Here is a 19,900-nt window from a genome sequence, read left to right as displayed (position 1 = left end):
TGCTTGACATATCACGCTCTGCAGAATTACTACGGACTTGCCTGAACAGAGTATCCTATGGCCACAGCATTTTCCATGCCATTTGATAACCAATCTTTTTTGTGGCACATGCTTTTCAAAGGAACTGCATTTTGTTTCATTCATAGATAGGAATAATTGCGCTTTGAATAGAGTGATTCATGAAGGCAGTCATACTCTAGCCATATCCATTGATTCCAGGTAGATTCAGTCCTTTACCTTTTGCTTTAGAGTAGATTGTTATGGTTGCCACACGTTACTATTTTTCTGTTCGATTTTACCCCAATTTGATTAAAATGATTGTGTGAAAAATCGAGAGAATATTATTTTTCAGTCTATAATCTCAATTGACATTGTCATTTTTCTCGCATAAAATCGGTCAGAAAGGTTGGAAAAATCAGATCAATATGGTAAGAAATTGAATGGGGGGTTGTATGGAAGTTATTCGACTAGTACATTAAGTTTACATTCAAGAATAAAGAAACTTTATTTGTCAAAGTGACACATTAGATAGAATGTATTTCTTCAATGTAATAAATGTAGTGTTGATTAAAATAAATAAGAAATAGATTTTTAAATGTAAGGTACATTTTCTAAGGGTGTATGGGTTGTGTGCCTTTATACATAGCAGTGATGGCACAGAGAGCACCGATTCGATGCAGTGCTAGGGTATGGGCCAGCGATCCTACCATTGTTTCTCTAACTGTCTTCCGGGACAACATGAGATCCGGTCTTACCTCCGGATCTGAGGGAACAATCAATCAAGGAAAAGATTAAAAGGCTCCCGCCCTCCCTCACTCCTCAGTTAATCTGTGTTTCCCTCCAGGAAACACCTTCAGGAAAAGCGGCTCCCATTTTTTTATGTTATGTTCCTTACCAGTGGGTACGGTTTCCTTGAGAGGAGGAAGAGGTTGTTGCTTTCCAGTGGGGAACCAGTGTGGGCCCTTTCTTCCTCTTGTTGGTGAAAGCGCCCCGCATTTGTGGAGTAATAGGGAGCTTTCACCTTCTCCCCAGCAGCACACTATCCCTGGATGGCTCTGATGCCAGACTGCAGAGCGTGAAAGGTGATGTCAGGCGGGGCAGTCCGCAGGGACGCATAGGACGAGTGGGCGCCTGGCGCGCTGACGTCACTCGTTATAGCGGCGGAAGGGGGGCATGAAAGGAGGACCAGGAGAGAAGCAGCGTGTTCCTGGCGTCCTCCGTGTGTACAGCGCTGGTACAGCGTGTGGGGCAGCAGGGAAGGCCCAGCGGCAGCAGCATCTATGCCTCCCAGCCAACCACAAGCGCAATCTTCTACCTCTGGTGTGGTAAGTCCTCCGTGCGGAGGATTTGTTGCTGTATACATTACCATAATATTGAGGGTGGCTTAGTGTCCTATGTTTTGTGTTTCTTAGGCTAAAACTGAGCCCAGACCCTCTGCTACAACTCCTGCCCCAGAGAGAAAATATAAGAGATGTGGCTTTTGTAGCACTAAAATGCCTTTAGAAGCCCCTAAGAATGCATGTCAGAGTTATATTGATGCTTCAGTAGCTTCTGAAACCTCTAATATTTTGAAAGGAGTAATGGATTCAGTGAATGTTAAAATGCAAGAAACTTTAGACCAATTCAGAGAATCTTTTATTCCGCATACACCAGAGCCTGTTCCTGGGCCATCGTCTGCTCCCTTAGACTCAGAACAGGTGTTTAAAACTCCTAGGTTTCTTATATCACCTGATGAGTCTTAAGGCCCATACACACGTCGGATTTTAGCGAACGACCCGTCGTTTGAACGTTCCGTCGTTCGGACGTTTTCGCGTCAAATCCGACGTGTGTACAGACTATCGTTCGGGTGATAAGACTGGTTACCAACGACCCGCCGGGCGGATCGCTGGTAACCAGTCTTATCACCCGAACGATAGTCTGTACACACGTCGGCTTTGACGCGAAAACGTCCCGAACGACGGAACGTTCAAACGACGGGTCGTTCGCTAAAATCCGACGTGTGTATGGGCCTTTAAGGTCCGTACACACGCCGGACCTCCTGCTGGGCGGGCGTTCCAGCGACAGTCCGGCGTGTGTACAGTCTGTCTGCAGACTGATACGGCTGTTTGTGAGCGATCCTCCCGGCGGATCGCTCAGAAACAGCCTTATCAGTCCGCCGACAGACTGTACACATGCCGGACTGTCTGCTGAAAACACGTCCAGCAGGAGGTGACGACAGACCCGTCGTTGCCTGCAGTCCGGCGTGTGTACGGACCTTTATGAGTTGCTTAAGGCTGTCTATGCTACGGAGCAGATTCCCTTTGAGGGGACATCGTTGAAGTCCCGGTCTGTGTAATTACAGTACGTGGCTTGGTGACGTCACCAAGCCTCGTACTGTAGTTACACAGAACCGAGACTTCAGTGATGGAGGAGGAGGGTGCCAATCGCGGCCGGCGCAGGAGACAGCCCTCGGGTGAGTAGTGTAGGGCTGGATACCGGGGACGATAGGAGAACAGGAGGGGGGGGGGGGGTACAGGGGGGACGCACGTGGGATCCGGAGGGAGGAAGAGGGAAGAGCCACCCCCAGCCAGCCCGCACAGAAGGGGACCCCCCCCACACACAGAAGGGGGAGTCCCCGAACAGCCCGCATAGAAGGGGGATCCCCCCCCTTTCCGCGCAGAAGGGAGACACCCGGCCACCAGCCCACATAGAAGGGGGATCTCCCCCCCCCGTGCGCAGAAGGGAGACACCCGGCCACCAGCCCACATAGAAGGGGGATCTCCCCCCCCCCCCCCCCTGCGCAGAAGGGGGAATCCCCGACCAGCCACCAGCCCACAAGGAAGAGGGATCCCCCCCCCCCTCCCCTGCACAGAAGCCGCCGCAGGAGACAGCCCTCGGGTTAGTAAATCGGGGCTGGAGGAGACTGGGGGATCGGGGGGGGGGGGGGGGGGGCAAGGGGGGACACCTGGCTACCTATACATCTGGCTAAATAACTGGCTACCTATACATCTGGTAAAACATCTGGCTACCTATACATCTGGTAAAACATCTGGCTACCTATACATCTGGCTAAATAACTGGCTACCTATACATCTGGTAAAACATCTGGCTACCTATACATCTGGCTAAATAACTGGCTACCTATACATCTGGTAAACATCTGGCTACCTATACATCTGGCAAAACTATACACCTGGCTACACATCTGGGTCTTATATTCACCATTGGCGTGCTGATCCCTCGTTGCGTACCTCTGATAGCTTCCTCGGTGCCTTCTTCCATGTCCCTTGGCAGATTTTGCTTCATGTCCCCCGGCGATCAGCGTTGATGACACCAGGGTCACACAGTGTCATCAACATCTCACAGTAAACACTTTTTTTTAGTTTAATTCAATACAATAACCTGTATTGAATTCAATATTTAAAAAAAAAATGATTGCAAAAAAAAAAAAAAAAAAAAAAAAAAAGGTTGACAATTATTGGAAATTAATTGAACCACTTTTTGCACGGAAATCCTGGGGAAATAGAACGCCAGGGAGGTTAAACAGAAGAATCTAAAAGGGAAGAGGCCTTTTGTAGCTAAAAAACAGACAAATGAGCAGTCTTCTTGGCCTAACAAAAATCGAAATGTGCAGAAGAAATGGTCCTTTCCGAAAGGAAAAGAAAGTAAATGACGATTTACCATTTGGGGGGGGGGGGGGGGGGGGGAAGGAGACTAACCTTTTTTCGGGGCGAATGGGCAGAGTCGAATCCCGATCCTTTTGTTTTTCAGATAATCAAGCAGGGTTACCTCTGCAGTTTTCCTTTTCTCCCTTCCCTCCCCAAAATGTTTTTGAATCCGATCCCGAGAGACTTCAGAAGTTTATGGAAAAAAGAGTGATAACTCCGGTTCCTCGGTTAAAGGAGGGTCAGGGTTATTACACTCGCGTGTTTTTGGTAAAAAGAAAAGGCAAAAAGGCAAACAGAGATTTCAGGTTCATACTAAACCTGAAGTCTCTGGAGGTTCAGAATGGAAAGTATTTACTCAGTGAGAGCCTTACTCCAAGGCGGAGACCTTCAGGACGCGTACCTGCACATTCCGATTTTTTTTTTTTTTTTTCAGGCCATAAAATTGAATAGAATTGCGATCAGAGATCAGCATCAAACATGTCATTTTCAGTTTCAGGCTCTACCTTTTGGCATGGCAACAGCTCCTCGTATCTGTACGAAAGTTCTGGCAGAGGTAATGAAGGAGCTGAGACTATAGGGAATTTCAATTGTCCCTTATTTAGATGATCTCTTAGAGTTTGCCCAGACACAGGAGGTACTAGTGGCACGCAGGGAGTTGGTAATAAATGCCTTGACTCGAGTAGGGTGGCACTTAAACTATGTGAAATCCAGTTTGGTCCTAGCACAAATAATTGTTTTTCTGGGTTACCAAATAGACTCTCTGGAGGGGAAGATTTATCTACCTCAAGAAAAAATATAAAAGTTTCGGTCAGAAATAGAAAAGGTACTGGCGTTACAGGAAATTTCCCTTCATCGGGTTATGAGAGTTCTGGGTTTTACAGCCACGATTCCGGCAGTTGTTTGGGCTCAGTCACACGGCAGACTCTTACAGAATCTTCTGTTGACAAACTGGGCCAAGTCTCAGGGTTCACTGGACTCTCGAATCCTCCTTCCAGATCAGGTGAGGTCCAGTTTACTTTGGTGGATAGATCGGGAGAATTTGCAAAAGGTGAGATGGTGGAGACAAATAGACCCGATAAAAATATTTACAGATGCAAGTTCATGGGGCTGGGGAGCAACAGCTCTGGGGCATCATGCACAGGGGTGTTGGACTCCGGCCATAAAAAAAGAAGTCGTCCAATTTCAGAGAACTGATGGCGGTTCAGGAAGCTCTGTTTGCGTTTCAGGAGAAGATAGAGGACAAGCATGTCCTAATCTTTTCAGACAATGGGCTCGATTCACAAAGCGGTGCAAAGTGTTTGCATGCTGGTGAAAAGGCCCTTATCACGCCTAAACTCACTTTAGGCATGATAAGAAGAAACTCGCGCGAAGTTACCGCGCGAACGCGCGTAAGTGCGCGCAGCACCCGACGCTTCGCGCGAAGCTCCCATTAAGCCCTATGGGACTTTGCGCGCGCGCTCTCACGCGCGGTAACTTCGCGCGAAGAGCAGGAAAAAGCGGTGATAACTCAGTGGTGAAAAGGTCATCACGCCTAAAGTCTTTTAGGCGTGATAACTGGGTTATCACCGCTTTGTGAATCAAGCCCAATGTAACAACGGTTGCTTATCTGGTAAAACCAGGGGGAATGAGATCCAGAGATCTCATGACTTTGTCCTCAGAGATCTTGTTCTCAGTGGAACCCAGAGAATTCGATCTTTGTCTGCAATCCATAACAAAGTTACTCTGAATTGGGAGGCAGATTTTTTTTAAGTCGTCAGGAGATAAGTCAGGCAGAGTGGAGTCTTCACTCGGAGGTCTTTCAGATGGTGTCAGAAAATTTCGGTATTCCAGACATAGACCTTTTTGCCTCACCAGACAATTCAAAGGTGAGGAATTTTTTCTCGCTTCACAAAAGCATGGCAGTACAATCTGTGTTACGCCTTTCCCTCATTGACACTCATTCCTCAACTTCTAGTAAAGCTGCAAAGAGAAAGAGTGAGGATGATCTTGATTGCTCCCATGTGGCCAAAAAGGCCCTGTTATGCAACCATGTTGAGACTATCAGAGAAACCCCCTCTACCTCTTCCATTTCGACAGGACTTACTAGTCCAAGGTCCTCTGATTCATCCAAACCCCCAGTTGTTCAAGCTGGCAGCCTGGATCCTGAGAGGCTGATTCTGAAAAATAAGGGCCTATCCGAAAAAATTAGAGAGACTCTGATGAAATGCAGAAAGCCGGTAACTCATAAGATTTATCGGAAAGTTTGGAAGGTTTATTTATCCTGGTGTGCTACAAAAAGTAAGAATTTTGAGCTTACTAGTTCAGTTCTTGATTTTTTTTCCAGGACGGTTTCAGGATGAAGCTAGCTCCTAGTACTCTTAAAGTACAGTGTCTTAAAGTACAGCCTTATCGATTTTACTAGACAGACATGTGGCACAGGAAGAGCTAGTTAAAAATGTTTTCAAGGCAGTCCAAAGGTCCCCGCCTGTTAAACAAAAGCTTTTCCCACAATGGGACCTATCTCTGGTTCTTAAAGGGACACTTAAGCCAGGAAAAAAGTTTCTCACCTGGGGCTTCTATCAGCCCCCTGCAGCAATCCTGTGCCCTCGTAGCCACTCACTAATCCTCTGGTCCCCCGCTGCCAGCTAGTTTCATTTTTGCCGACAGGCCCGACAGGACTGGCCACACGTAGCCTTCTCTGCATTCTCGACTGTAATTGGCGCTGGCTGGATGGTGTAAGGCTAGCTAGATGGTGTAATGGTTAAGGGCTCTGCCTCTGACATGGGAGACCAGGGTTCGAATCTCGGCTCTGCCTGTTCAGTAAGCCAGCACATATTCAGTAGGAGACCTTTGGCAAGTCTCCCTAACACTGCTACTGCCTATAGAGCGTGCCCTAGTGGCTGCTGCTCTGGCGCTTTGAGTCCGCCAGGAGAAAAGCGCGATATAAATGTTGTTTGTCTTGTCTAGCGCTATTGTGGGCCGCAGTGCGTACAAAAATACGCGTTGCCGCATATCTATGCGTTGGTAACGCGGCAACGTATCTTTGTACACGTTGCGACACGCAATAGCGCTAATTGCAGTCGGGAATGCGGAGAAAGCGACGCGTGGCCAGTCCTGTCGGCAAAACCGAAACTAGCTGGCAGCGGGGGACCAGAGGATTAGTGAGTTGCTACGAGGGCACAGGACTGCTGCAGGGGGCTGGTAGAAGCCCCAGGTGAGTAAAACTCATTTTTGTTTTCTGGCTTAAGTGTCCCTTTAAGGGTCTTATGAAGTCTCCCTTTGAACCTATTGAAGAAATTGACATTACGCTACTTTCTTTTAAGTTAGCCTTTTTGATCTCTATCACTTCATCAAGAAGGCTGAGTGATCTGCAGGCGTTGTCGATTAAAGAACAAGTGACACCCATGCTAACCTAGAAATAAAAAACACATATATATGTAGATAAATACTACTTCTACTTACATAACAGATGTATTGTGCTATCCACGTAATGATTCCTGTGAATTTTTTCAAAGGAAAAGCAGAAAATCCTATTCTAGGCAGTAGCCATCTTGCCAAGCTAATGCTGACATCATATCCTCCCTGACTCTTGTTTTTCCCCCTCCCAGAGTTAGCTGCCCTCCTCCCAGAGTCTTCAGACACTCCCACTGAGGTGTATACTTGCAACTTCACTGTCTTTTTTTTGTTTACACATCCAATCACTGATTGACCTTGCTTGCTTGCTTGCTTGTAAACACAAGTAATCATAGGGTGTTTCTGATAAGCAGCAAGGCAGGGAAAGAAATGGAAGAGGAGGAATATATTATAGATAAAAAGAACTCCCAGCTTTTAACTCTTTGGCACTAGGGCCAGTGCTCCTAAAGTATGTGATAACTCCAAACCATAACAGCAGAAAAAGTTTTGCAACTTTTGAATGCAGGATTACCATCGTTATCACTTAATACACTCAGACCAGTTGCTGTTGAAATTTGATTTTTTTTTTTATGGTGACAATACCGCTTTAAGGACTCCTTTTTGATTATTTGTCCTGACAGTGTTCGTTTAAGACTTGACCCAACTTATCTCCCTAAGGTGGCATCAGAATTTCATCGTTCCCTGGAAATTATTCTTCCTTCTTTTTGTGCCAATGCTTCATGTGACAAAGAGAAGGAATTCCATTGTCTAGACGTGAGGCGTACTCTTTTGACATATTTGATTAGGACTAGAGAATTCAGGAAGTCTAGTAATCTTTTTTATCTTATTCACTGGCAAAAATAAGGGACAAGTATCAAAGCAAACAGTTGCAAGGTGGATCAGGCAGGTGATAGTTCTGGCTTATCAGAGTAGTAATTGCCCATTACCTCCCAATATTAAAGCCCATTCCACACGTTCACTATCCACATCTTGGGCTGAGAGGGCAGGAGCAACAATACAACAAATTTGTCAAGCGGCTACCTGGACAAGTTCAGTTACTTTTATCAAGCATTATAGAGTGGATGTGCTGTCTCAGCAAGATCAATCGTTTGGCAGAAAGGTGCTCCAGGCAGTTGTCCCTCCCTAGGTGAGTCTTTTCCAAGACTTCTTGCCTATCTCTCATGTTGTCCTGGAAGACGGTTAGAGAAATACTCCTATTAGACCTACCGGTATTGGAGTTTCTAAACGTATTCCGGAACAACGGCTATAACACTAACCCCTTTTCCTTTCTGGGCACCTTTTTCTGATTCATATGCACTTTTTGGCAGTTTAGAATTCACTCTTAGGTGTCTTAGATGTCTTCCTTTGCTTCCGGTGGCTTTTTTTTTAGTCTGTTTACTTTTATATGCACTGAGGGGTGAGTGAGGGAGGGCGGGGATCTTTTACTCTCTTCCTTGATTGATTGTGTCCTCAGATCTGGAGGTGGGACCGGATCTCATGTTGTCCCGGAATACGTTTAGAAACTCCCATTACCGGTAGGTCTAATAGGAGTATTTTTCCACCTCCAATCGATTCGATTGAGATTAAAATCCTACATAGGTGGCGGTAAATTGGGCAATACACTTTCCATTCATGCTGAAATCTTTTGAAAATCTGCATGCAGTGTATCGAAGGAATGTATACTCTGATCAGATTCAAGTCACGTAGTGCTCTATCTTTTAGCCACATCAGGTAGCAATCAGATGTGTCTCTCTCTTAAGGTGCGTACACGCACTACCGCCGGCAACGACTGGTCTGCCGGACCCTCCCGCTGGGCGGACGTTCAGCCGATAGTAGCACGTGTGTATGCGCTGTCGGTGGACTGATAAGGCTGTTTCTGACCGATCCGCTCAGCGATCCGATTTCAGCGGATCGTTCAGAAACAGCCTTATCAGTCGGCTGAACGTGCGCCCAGCTGGAGGGTCCCGTCGTTGCCGGCGGTAGTGCGTGTACGCACCTTTGTCTCCAAAGGAAATCTTGTCATTTTATCAGTTTGACGCTTTGCAGTGAATGCAATGGCATTTATACATAAATGTGGTGGATGCTACTGACGCCCTTTGTTCATTAACGCACCTCTTGCATAAGGCTAAATGATTGGCCACTTGTGTCTGTAAACATGTATAAATTGGGCAGATGATTCCTTGTTTAATTAGCAATTCTAGGGGGTCATGCTAGAGGTTCCTGATGTATGGCCATTACAAATAGATCTCTACATACATACCCCCCCCCCCCCCCCCATACATATAGTATTTTTAATCATCTTTGTAAATCAATAGCAGTGCGATTTTTATTATGAGAATTTGGCAAAGTAATTATAAACAGTGATTCCAGCCATGATTGCTTAAAGTGTAACTGAGAAGAATGGAGAAAAGGATTTGTACTTACCTGGGGCTTCCTCCAGCAACCTGTAGTCTATCTTCTCCTCCAATGTTCTCTCAATCCCCTCTGTTGTGCTGCCGTCAGCCCCGTTAAATACTACAGTGCATGCACTATCTATTTATAATAATAATATTGGGTTTTAATAACAAACCTATACAAAAACAAAATAAATATATTTTGATTAAGTACCGTACTTGGTGAGAAATATATGCATACTAAAGATGTGTATACACGCCAGATGTTCCGCACCCAGAACCATTGCTCATGAGACTCTTGCATGAAAATCTAGCTTGAAACAAGTGACCCTTGCCATTCATTGATCTGGCTACAAGTGAAACCTTTTTATTGGCATTTTATCATTGAATGGAGAGATGGTAAACTAGATCCAGTTTAAAGCTAGGCTTGATGAGCAAGGAATGATTGGTAATCCTGGAATCGTATTTTACAATTCCTTGTTTACTTCTTTGAGACCGCTTGTATTACGTCTGCCAAATTATTGTTATTAAACTTTATAAAGCACTAACATATTACAAAACACTGCACAATAGATAGTAGGGACAATACAACATTAAACAATGTTACATAGTTGCATAGTTATTTTGGTTGAAAAAAGACATGCGTCCATCGAGTTCAACCAGCATAAAGATGTTACACGGGGCATTACAGCAGACGAGTCGCTGATTTTTTATGGTGGGGAGGAGAGCACATGGGTAGGAGTGCCGCCCCAATAGGCTTACAATCTAAGGGGTCAGAGAGGGATACATAAATGGGGATGGCGTGAATGTCCAAGGGAGGGGGTTGGAGCTTTTAGGATGACATGTTAGCATAGGGTGAACACATGGGTGCGAGCCTGATATGAGGGTAGGGAGTTCCACAGTGTAGGGGCTGCTCTGGAGAAGGCGTGGAGCCTCGCAAGTAAGCAAGGGGTGGACATCTGTAGAGTGTTGGAGGAGCAGTTGGAGTTTCTCTGTATGAGATCAGAGATGTACAAAGGGGAAGTTATGGTGGATGGATTTGTAGGCCAGGCAGAGCGGTTTAAAAGTAATTCTGAAGAGAACAAGAAGTCGATGAACTTCTGACAGTGAAAACCTTGAGAATGCCCAAAAGACTTGCACCTGCTGCTGTAAAGTAGAGTGGCATCAGGTGTATTTTAGTGGATGGTAATATATATTCTAATTTACATTATTTTTTACATATATTAAAACTACAGGTTTAATTTAGCATAGTGTAATGTGTTTAACCACTTGCCGACCGCACGCTTATACCGTGCGTCGGCAAAGTGGCAGCTGCAGGACCAGCGACGCAGTATTGCGTCGCCAGCTGCAGCCTAATTAATCAGGAAGCAGCCGCTCGTACGATTCTGAGTGGTGTCTAGTGATATTTAATTCAGAGCCGTAAGAGCCGGCTCTTCAATGGGAGCCGATTCAGAAGAGCCGATTCTCTGAGAAGAGCCGGAATTCCCATCACTAGCTCGCAGACTAAATGTAAACACAAGCGGAAATAATCCGCTTTGTTTACATTTGTACGGCGCTGCTGCGCAGCAGCGCCGTAAGGCAGATCGGCGATCCCCGGCCAATCAGCGGCCGGGGATCGCCGCCATGTGACAGGGGACGTCCTGTCACTGGCTGCACAGGACGGATAGCGTCCTGTGCAGCCCAGATCTCCCGGGGGTGGCAGGTAGGAGAGGGAGGGGGAGGATTTCGCCGCGGAGGGGGGCTTTGAGGTGCCCCCCCCCCCGCAAAATGCCAGCCAGGAGGAGCGATCAGACCCCCCCTGCACATCATCCCCCTAGTGGGGAAAAAAGGGGGGCGATCTGATCGCTCTGAGTGCCCTTTGATCTGTGCTGGGGGCTGCAGAGCCCACCCAGCACAGATCACCTAAAACAGCGCTGGTCCTTAAGGGGGGGTAAAGGGTGGGTCCTCAAGTGGTTAATAGCGTGATATTTTCCCTGTTATGCATGTTGTGCCTTCCAACGTACATGTTGCTGACTTGATTTTTGCTTTGTTTTTTACAGCAGTGATGTAGAAATGGAGACTGATCACTACTCCAATGGTTTTGCTGCGGCCTCATCTAATGGATTTCTGAATGGCAGCACCAAGCATGACAATGAAGTGGAAGAATGTGACACAGAAATGGGTTTGCTCTTATTCTCCTTTCATTAACATTTTGTCACACAGGAATAATCCTGCATTGCTAGTTACCTTCCCATGTAGTAGAGGGCGGAATCTTCCATAGCCCCAGATCTTGAACATGACCAGATTAACATGCAGCACTCCACCTACTGGAGAAATCTGGGTTTTCACTGCAGTCATAAATTGCACTGCTGACTTCATTACGGTTCAGTCTTCTGTTACGGTTTACAAGAGGAGTGTGGGTGGTGAAGGCCCTTAAACGTTACTATGTTTTAAGAGGTATAGACAGGTATGGAGTTTTCATGTAAACTAATCTCTTCCATAGTCCTTGTCTAGTTTTTCTTTGTCAGGTCCCTTGACGTCTACTACAAAGGGATTCTACTGTATTTACAAACACAGGTTGCTTTTATGTAACCACAGTTTAGAGCATGTGGACTCCACTCGGATGGAAAGACCTCTTCTGGTCTTGGGCTGCACTCCGATAGAAAAGGTCCTCTGCATATTAGTTTCAGGAATAACCCCTAAGAAGGAGACTAGACTATACAGGGCCAGAGAAGGCACCCCAATGTTCATGTCAAACTTCCAATCTTGGAGTTAACAAGGAACAATCTTGCCTCGGAATGGAGGTTTAAGAGTAATTTATTGGACACAAAAAACGAAGTACATGTTTCACACGCTTCTTCGGGTTAATAAACAGTGGCCCATATGCAATTCACTGTTTCTCCTGAGTTTTCTCTTAGGTAATATTTTCACACATTAGGCATGATTCACAAAGCTTTTTCACCTGTTTTCCTGTTTTCACCTCATCTGTGTTACTTTTTAAGCTCCCAAAGAACACAAATATAATATAATTAAGGTAAAAAAAAAGTAATATTGAAATGAAGTCAATCAGGAACAACTTTGAGTGATTATTTTGCCTGTAAATGTGCCGAAAGATTATTTTTATAAATGAGGTGATGAATAAGTCATTTATGAGAAGTTGTGTGAATAGAGCCCATTGTCATAAAATACCCCCTAAACCACCAGCAAGCAAGAAAATACTCAAAATAATTTTCGAGTGCTTTTTTCACCAACTTTTGGAAATTGTAAAATGGGTGAAAAGTTATTTTAAAGACAACATAAAAAGTTAACTCCTAGGAGATGACTCAGGAGAAAAAGTTTATGCATATGGGCCAGTGTATCTTTAATCTCTGTAGCATGGGTAATAAGCACATGTAGCTATGTAGTTTATATGGTGTTTCCCTTCAAACTAACCTTTTCTGTCTGCCCTGGAATACAAGACATGACATCTCATTACCTAATGGTGGGTATAAAAAGGCAGTTTGTCATAATCGAACCTTCAGAAATTAGACATTCTAGTGATGGCATCGTGTGAAATATTGAATTATAAATGCCATTTGGTTCTGAATCAGTGTCTGTTATAGGATTAGTCACCTTCCACATCGGGATAACTGATGTTTATAAAACAAAAAACATTACATTTGGGAAGGGTCTTAAAAATTGTTTGACCTTTTGATATGTTAACGTAATTGTTCTAACGTCATTTTGTTGCAGAGGTGGATTCTACTCAGGTTAGACGCCAGTTGTGTGGGGGGAGCCAGGCTGCAGTGGAGAGAATGATTTGTTTTGGAAGAGAGCTACAAGCCATGAGTGAGCAACTCAGAAGAGAGCGGGGGAAAAATGCCACTAACAAAAACATGTTAAAGGTATAAAAACTGCCATGCCTTAAGCCAAGCTTTTCCAATAGCCTCTTGTATATTGTAATCTTCTCAAACACCAGCTACAGCGCCACGTGAGCCTCATTTAGTCATCCACAACAATCAGAAACTACACTTATCCGGCATCAGCTAATCCCTGTTGGTGCCAGATAATGGGGGTTTTACTGTATTTGGAAGGCTCTGTACTCTCAGATCAGATGACCTCATCTGAATTAGAAGAATAAAGGTGGCCATACACTCGTTAGATTAGCAGCAGATAGACCATCAGATAGATTTCTAATCTATTTGATGTGTTTAGGAACATTTTTTACTAGGAACAGATTTCCAATAGAGTTCAGTATGAAATCTATTGAAAATCGATCTGATGGCATATTTTGCCATCAGATTTCCATTAGGTCCAATGCAAATTGATAAGCAATCTCATCCAGTCGACCTAGATTTTCCAGCATGTCAGATCGATTGAAATCGGGCGCAAATCGATCGAGCAATAGATTTGTGATAGATCGGCCGCTAATCGTCTGAGTGTATGGGCCCCTTTAGAGATCTTAGTTTTGATAACTGTATTATCTCTGCTCCAAGCATATCATTATTTTGCTTTCTTTTTCCCAGGATGCATTTAGTTTATTGGCTTACTCTGATCCCTGGAACAGCCCAGTTGGCTACCAACTGGATCCTATACAGAGGGAGCATGTGTGCTCATCCCTAAACAGTGCAATACTAGGTAAGAGTGGACTTCCCTGAAAGACAGAGCAATACTACGCACATTCTTATAATTGGTCCTTTCTTTTTTTTTTCTTTTGAATTCTTTATTTATTGTAGTTTGCGTTCCTATTTAATGACATGATTTAGTCCGTTAGTAAAACTATAATTCACATTGTTTCCAAAAAGAAAAACAAAATGTCTCTGAGCAGTTTGTTTATTTGACTTGGCTCTGCAGCTGCTGGCATTACCCCGTCTTACTTTTCGGGCTGCACAGACGCATGTATTTTAGACACAAGGCCTGATTTTATATAGATAATCAGGTTGGAGCTGCAGTTACTATAGAAACCGTCTGGGAATCCTGCCAAACTCAATGCAACACTTTTCAGTGAGTGTGATTTGGAGTGGTGAAGAGGGGGTTGTCTGATAAAGAATGGCTGCCTGTACATTCTGCCAGACATCCCTCGCAGGGTCTCATTCACTGACAGAAGTGGTCACCATCCTCTGTACCCTTAAATTGGGATCATGAAAATATCAAACAAAAATTTTGTTGTTTTTAATTCCTCTGAATCTAATTAGATTTTCTCTTGATGGTTTTGTAATTGTCTTATTATAAACTCAGATTGTTACATTCCTGGAAGGGTGGGACATCCTCACTCCAGTGATAGGCCCAGTACACACCAAAATCCTCTAGCAGATCTGCAAAACGCTAGAGGTTTTTGAAGCAGATTTCAGTGCGATTCTAGGCATGTTTTGTAAACATGCCTAACGTTTTTTGGAGTGTTTTTGTGTAGCAGATGACATATTTTGTTGCAGTAAAGCTGTTACTGAACAGCTTCTGTAACAAAAACGCCTGGAAAACCGCTCTGATCGATCGTTTTTCAGAGCGGTTTTCCACTTTCCTATACTTTAACATTGAGGCAGAAACGCCTCCGAAATCTAAAAAATGCTGCAGCCCCAAGTTTGCGTTTGTGGATAAAACGACCCGCTCTGGTGTGCACCAGCCCATTCACTTTTATTAGCCAAGCGGTTTTCCCCCTGCAAGCGTTTTAAAAAAACGCTTCAGAACCACTCTGGTGTGCACCAGCCTATAGACAGAAATAGGTGATCAGCATCATGTGCATGCCTATGGTTTCCTTTACTTTGATAGTGGTAAATGCTTTCTTGCCATTTTATAAAGTGGTGACCAGTCCAACTGCCGCTTTATAACTATGGCAATTGTGGTGTTTCCTCCCCCCTCTTGTGGTGGACCTAAAGGACCACTAATATAAAAACAATTTTGTTTTGGAATACTGCATAGGCTCCTCCCAGCATCAATTGAGTACTCCAGTACTGGTATTGGACTACTGAGTGTGAATCATGGCCGTGAACTAGGTGGTGTGCATGTGTATTGTCCCCAGTGGTGGTGATGTCCCACACTTAGAGACACTGAAGCGAGAATAAATCTCGCTTCAGAGCTTATATTCAGCAGGGGCATGTGCCCCTGCTAAAACGCCGCTATCCCGCGGCTAAACGGGGGTCCCTTACCTCCCAAATCCCCCCCCCCCCCTGCAAAATCCGCGACCAACTTGGTCGTAGATTTTGCTGCTGTTGAGGCAGCGCTAACGGCTGCAGCCCTGCCTCTCAGCGCCGTCTATCAGCGGCGCATCGCCGCCTCTCCCCCGCCCCTCCCCCGCCCCTCCCAGCGAAGGAAGACTGAGAGGGGCGGGGGAGAGGCGGAGATACATGCTGATAGACGTGCATGGAGGCAGGGTTGCGGCCATTAGCCCTGCCTCATCAGGAAGAGATCCCCTGGACTCCACGAGGGGATTTGGGAGGTAAGGGACCCCCGTTTAGCCGCGGGATAGTGGCGTTTTAGCAGGGGCACACATGCCCCTGCTGAATATAAGCTCTGAAGCAAGATTTATTCTCGCTTCAGACTCTCTTTAAAATGAAGAAAAAGTGTTTTATCGATACATGCTTTTCAATCGGTTTGAATGACTCATTTATACATTTCTTGTTCTTCCACTGATACCATTTATTGCCTAGCTTAAAATAAGAAGAGTAAGATTTCTGCTAATCAGCCTTCTTTAGTCTCATTTCTTGTATGCTGACAAGATGTTAGAACAGACAGATCTATACATGCAACATCCTGTACAATGTTGCATGTATATAGCTGTCTGTTCTAACCTTGTCAGCATACAGGAATTGAGAAAGATGGCTTATTAGCCAAAAGCCTATTCTTTCTTTCAAGTTGGCCAATAAACTGTATCATCCTGATTTTTACAACTTCTTACCTTTACTGATGGCTAACAAGGTGCAATACTCTACTGCTACTACTTTATAAAAAGTGAAGACAATAAACACACTTTGCTGGAAACCTAACCCCTTCCCACCGTTGGGAGACATTCTTTCAGCAAGGTGATTACTAGACTATACACTAAGGAGTTGATAGCAACCCCGGTACAGGAAAATGGTTCAGCCCTTAGATTATGCATCTGAAAAAGTTGGGATGATTTTAAAGTAGAGACAAGGCTGTGTGAAGAAATCAATTGCTCCTTGTACGTGTGGTAATGTGTGTCCTAATATACGGTATTTAAAAAAAAAAAAAAGTTTGTTTTATCAATAGTTGTCCTTTAGGCTGAAGATGGAAATCATATAAAAGTGCTGATCAGGCTGAAAAGTGATGACCTTTACAGCTGATCAACACCTTTATAAACATGTCAGTCTGAAAAGTGCTACCTTTATACTGTGCAGTGATCAAACAACTGAAAGAACAGGATAAAATTCCCCAATTAACTCAAATCTAAAGGTGCATACACACATCAGACCATAGTCTTTGGAAAATGAAAGATCACAGACCAATCTTACCACCTTTCATGTAGTATGAGAGCCATACTCTACACAGTCTTTTCTATGGAGCTGAACTCCCCATCAGATAGAAATCTTTGCAAGATGCTGCACACACAGATGCTGTACAGACACAAAAGATCAGTATCTGCAAAAGATCTGTTCCTGCCAAAAATCCATTCCTGCAAATTGCAATGATAGTCTATGAGATCTGCAGATCATCATACACACATGATTTAACTGACATTCATCTGCAGATCAGATCCACCAGGATGGATTTTCAGATCTGCAGATGATTACTTGATCTGCAGATGAATGTCCGTTAAATAATGTGTGTATGATGATCTGCAGATCTCATAGACTATCATTGCAATTTGCAGGAATGGATTTTTGGCAGGAACAGATCTTTTGCAGATACTGATCTTTTGTGTCTGTACAGCATCTGTGTGTGCAGCATCTTGCAAAGATTTTTTTCTTATGTAGAGTTCAGCTCCATAGAAAAGACTGTGTAGAGTATGGCTCTCATACTACATGAAGGGTGGTAAGATTGGTCTGTGATCTTTCATTTTCCAAAGACTGTAGTCTGATGTGTGTATGCGGCCTAAGACCTGCGGATCGAGCTTCAGGGCGAATTGGAAGAGGTGTAGGTAGGGTTTTCAGCACCTGGGGACAAAGATGGTTTTAGATGAACACTGAAGTTACTCTCGAAGTGCGTACATTTGGGTGAAAATTGCTTAGATGTCATTACATAAACACTACCCATTCTCATTTTCTAACCTCTCCTTGCCCAGCCTGTTGGAACTCTACAATCGGGCTGCATGACCAAAATCTCTCTTGGACCTGATTCACACTGAGGGCAATTGTCCTGCCCTTTGCCAGCGATTGGAAAAGCACTAGTGCAGTGTCACACTATGAGGGCATTCTCACAGCAGCGTTTTTTGATTTTTGGAAAATTGAAATCTTGCTGCATGTACCATTTTTCTAAACTATTCTGCTTAAATGTGCAAAAACGCACCTTCCTTAAAAAATCTCTCAAACTTAATTTACAAAATCGCAGTCGCTAAGATCTTAGTGATTGCATTTTGCAGTGTGAACTAAGCCTTTAAAAATAAATTATTTTGGTGTGTGTGTGTGTGTGGGGGGGGGGGGGGGGGGTATTCTAGCTTCTCTCTCCATTTTGCAAGGATTTTAACAAACTTTTGACTTTACCTTGCTATTATTATGATATATAAACCCAAATTATTCCTAACAAGAAATTCTAGTAGAGTGGTTTGCAAAAAGTGAAAGGGAATTTCCTCCTCTAACTTATACAAGAAGATGCGTTGTCGTGGTTGTAAAGGGAAAATTGAATTTTTTGTAATTGTTGAAATAACCTTTAATGTTTGTTACGAAAGTGGAATTACGCTTCAATACCAATTTGATTGAGCTGATCTAGTTGCCATGTTATGTTTGCCACACAAATACAGTACGCAGATACTCAGTAAGTTTCCCTCTCAACTTTTATTTTTTTTTTTTACGTTTTTGTGATTTTTTGTTTTGTGACCTTATAGTCTTTCCACGGTCCTGATACTATTGTGTTTGTTTCATCCATAGATATACACAACCTGCCAAAGCAGCCACCGCTCTCTCTGGCTCTGGAACAAGCTGCTCAGTGTTTAGAGATGATGGCTCACTCAGGCATTGGTTCTTGTGCGTTTGCAAGGGTGGCCGATTACTTACATTAGCTATGCATTAGAAGTCATTGTAAACACAGACTATATATGCAGTATGGGAATACTGTAAGACACATAGACCAGCTCTAGTTACTTGGAAATTTTTATTTTGTTTTCAGTTATTCCATTTGTAACAAGCACGTCTCTTATCGTTGACTTTAAATAGCTTTTTTTTTTAAATTAATTATTATTATTTCACTTTTAAGAGGATGTTGCTATGTAATTCTGGTGTGACATACCAGCAATAATTTGATTTGACTATATTAATCTATGATATTCTCTTCCAATACGTGAGGTACAGTGAAGAACAAAAAAAATAAAAAATATTTTCAAAGATCCACAGGATGATGCTAATGTCCGAGCGGAACGCTTGCGACTTGGTCCTGTGTATTATATTTTATTTTTCCATTTAGTTTGGGTGCATAAAACACACACGTCTGAATAAGGGTTTACAGTCTGCATCCAGGCTTTGTTTTATTTGCACAGTCCATTCATTGCCTCCAGGTCTTCACTCACCAAACTGTTATGTATCTGTTGTGAGCCTGCACGCACTGTGATTTGAGAAATTACCTGAGCAGAACTGCCAGTTTACCAGTTGTGTACGTTCACTTGGCATGTCTAAAGTGTGGACATCAATCATAAACGCTTCTGGTCTATCTACTCTCCTACAGAGGGCGCCATCAGATGTAGGACATCTTGTGTGGATTGCAGAATATCCCCAACTTGTTGTAAGACTTGAAATAACCTGTAATTTCTTTTCCCTCTATTTGCATCTTGACTTTGTAGTCCCAGGATGGGTTGATATGACCGGCTTCAGCCTGTGTTCTTGCTATGGGCTGTGTCATTGGATTTTTCCTGTTGTGTGATAACTTCTTTATTGTAACATGTCAGCACAATGTGTGATGTGAAGACTTCTGCTCGACTCATCCCATAACAGGACTGCTTCTTTACACTATATTAATTAGAGATTGGTGTGTCTTTAATCATTTATTTATAGAAGAGAACCAAATATTTAGTCTATTTCTAGGTATCTTAATTTCACCTTTGTACACTTTAATTTTTAAGTGCTAAAATATTGAATAAAAATGTAACTGTACTTAAATTAATCTGCCAATAAAAAAAAAATAAAAAATTTGGAAACTGATAAGCCTGTTTTCATTATTTGGATGCTTGAGTGTAAACTTGTGTTGTCTTGAAATGATTTCCACATGGAAACCTGAACTATTTCCGATATAGATGAAGCTATTTGGAAAGGGTGCAGTAACCATGAGGTGAATGTAGATTGGGTGATTTGGATGAATGAAACATATTGTAGATTTCTTAAAGTGGATCAGAGATAAACTTTTTACTCATTGCATTGTGCGAACTTTTTA

The 19,900-nt window shown here is 43.6% G+C and overlaps 1 protein-coding gene across 1 annotated transcript in view; it reads left to right on the top strand.

Moving 5' to 3' along the window:
- RANBP9 (RAN binding protein 9) overlaps positions 1–19,674 on the top strand; it is a 99,756-nt gene extending 80,082 nt beyond the window's left edge. The window contains exons 11-14 of the mRNA XM_068236918.1: positions 11,452–11,573; positions 13,124–13,275; positions 13,897–14,008; positions 18,409–19,674. Of these exons, the coding sequence (XP_068093019.1) occupies positions 11,452–11,573; positions 13,124–13,275; positions 13,897–14,008; positions 18,409–18,539 (517 nt within the window). The 3' untranslated portion in view covers positions 18,540–19,674. The remainder of the gene's footprint in view (positions 1–11,451; positions 11,574–13,123; positions 13,276–13,896; positions 14,009–18,408) is intronic.
- The last annotated feature ends 226 nt before the right edge of the window (positions 19,675–19,900 follow it).

Source organism: Hyperolius riggenbachi, chromosome 5 (genome assembly GCF_040937935.1).
Source record: "Hyperolius riggenbachi isolate aHypRig1 chromosome 5, aHypRig1.pri, whole genome shotgun sequence".
NCBI classification, from domain to species: Eukaryota; Metazoa; Chordata; class Amphibia; order Anura; family Hyperoliidae; genus Hyperolius; species Hyperolius riggenbachi.
Note: the sequence above shows the minus strand (reverse complement) of the source record. Positions and strands in the feature narration are given on the sequence as shown.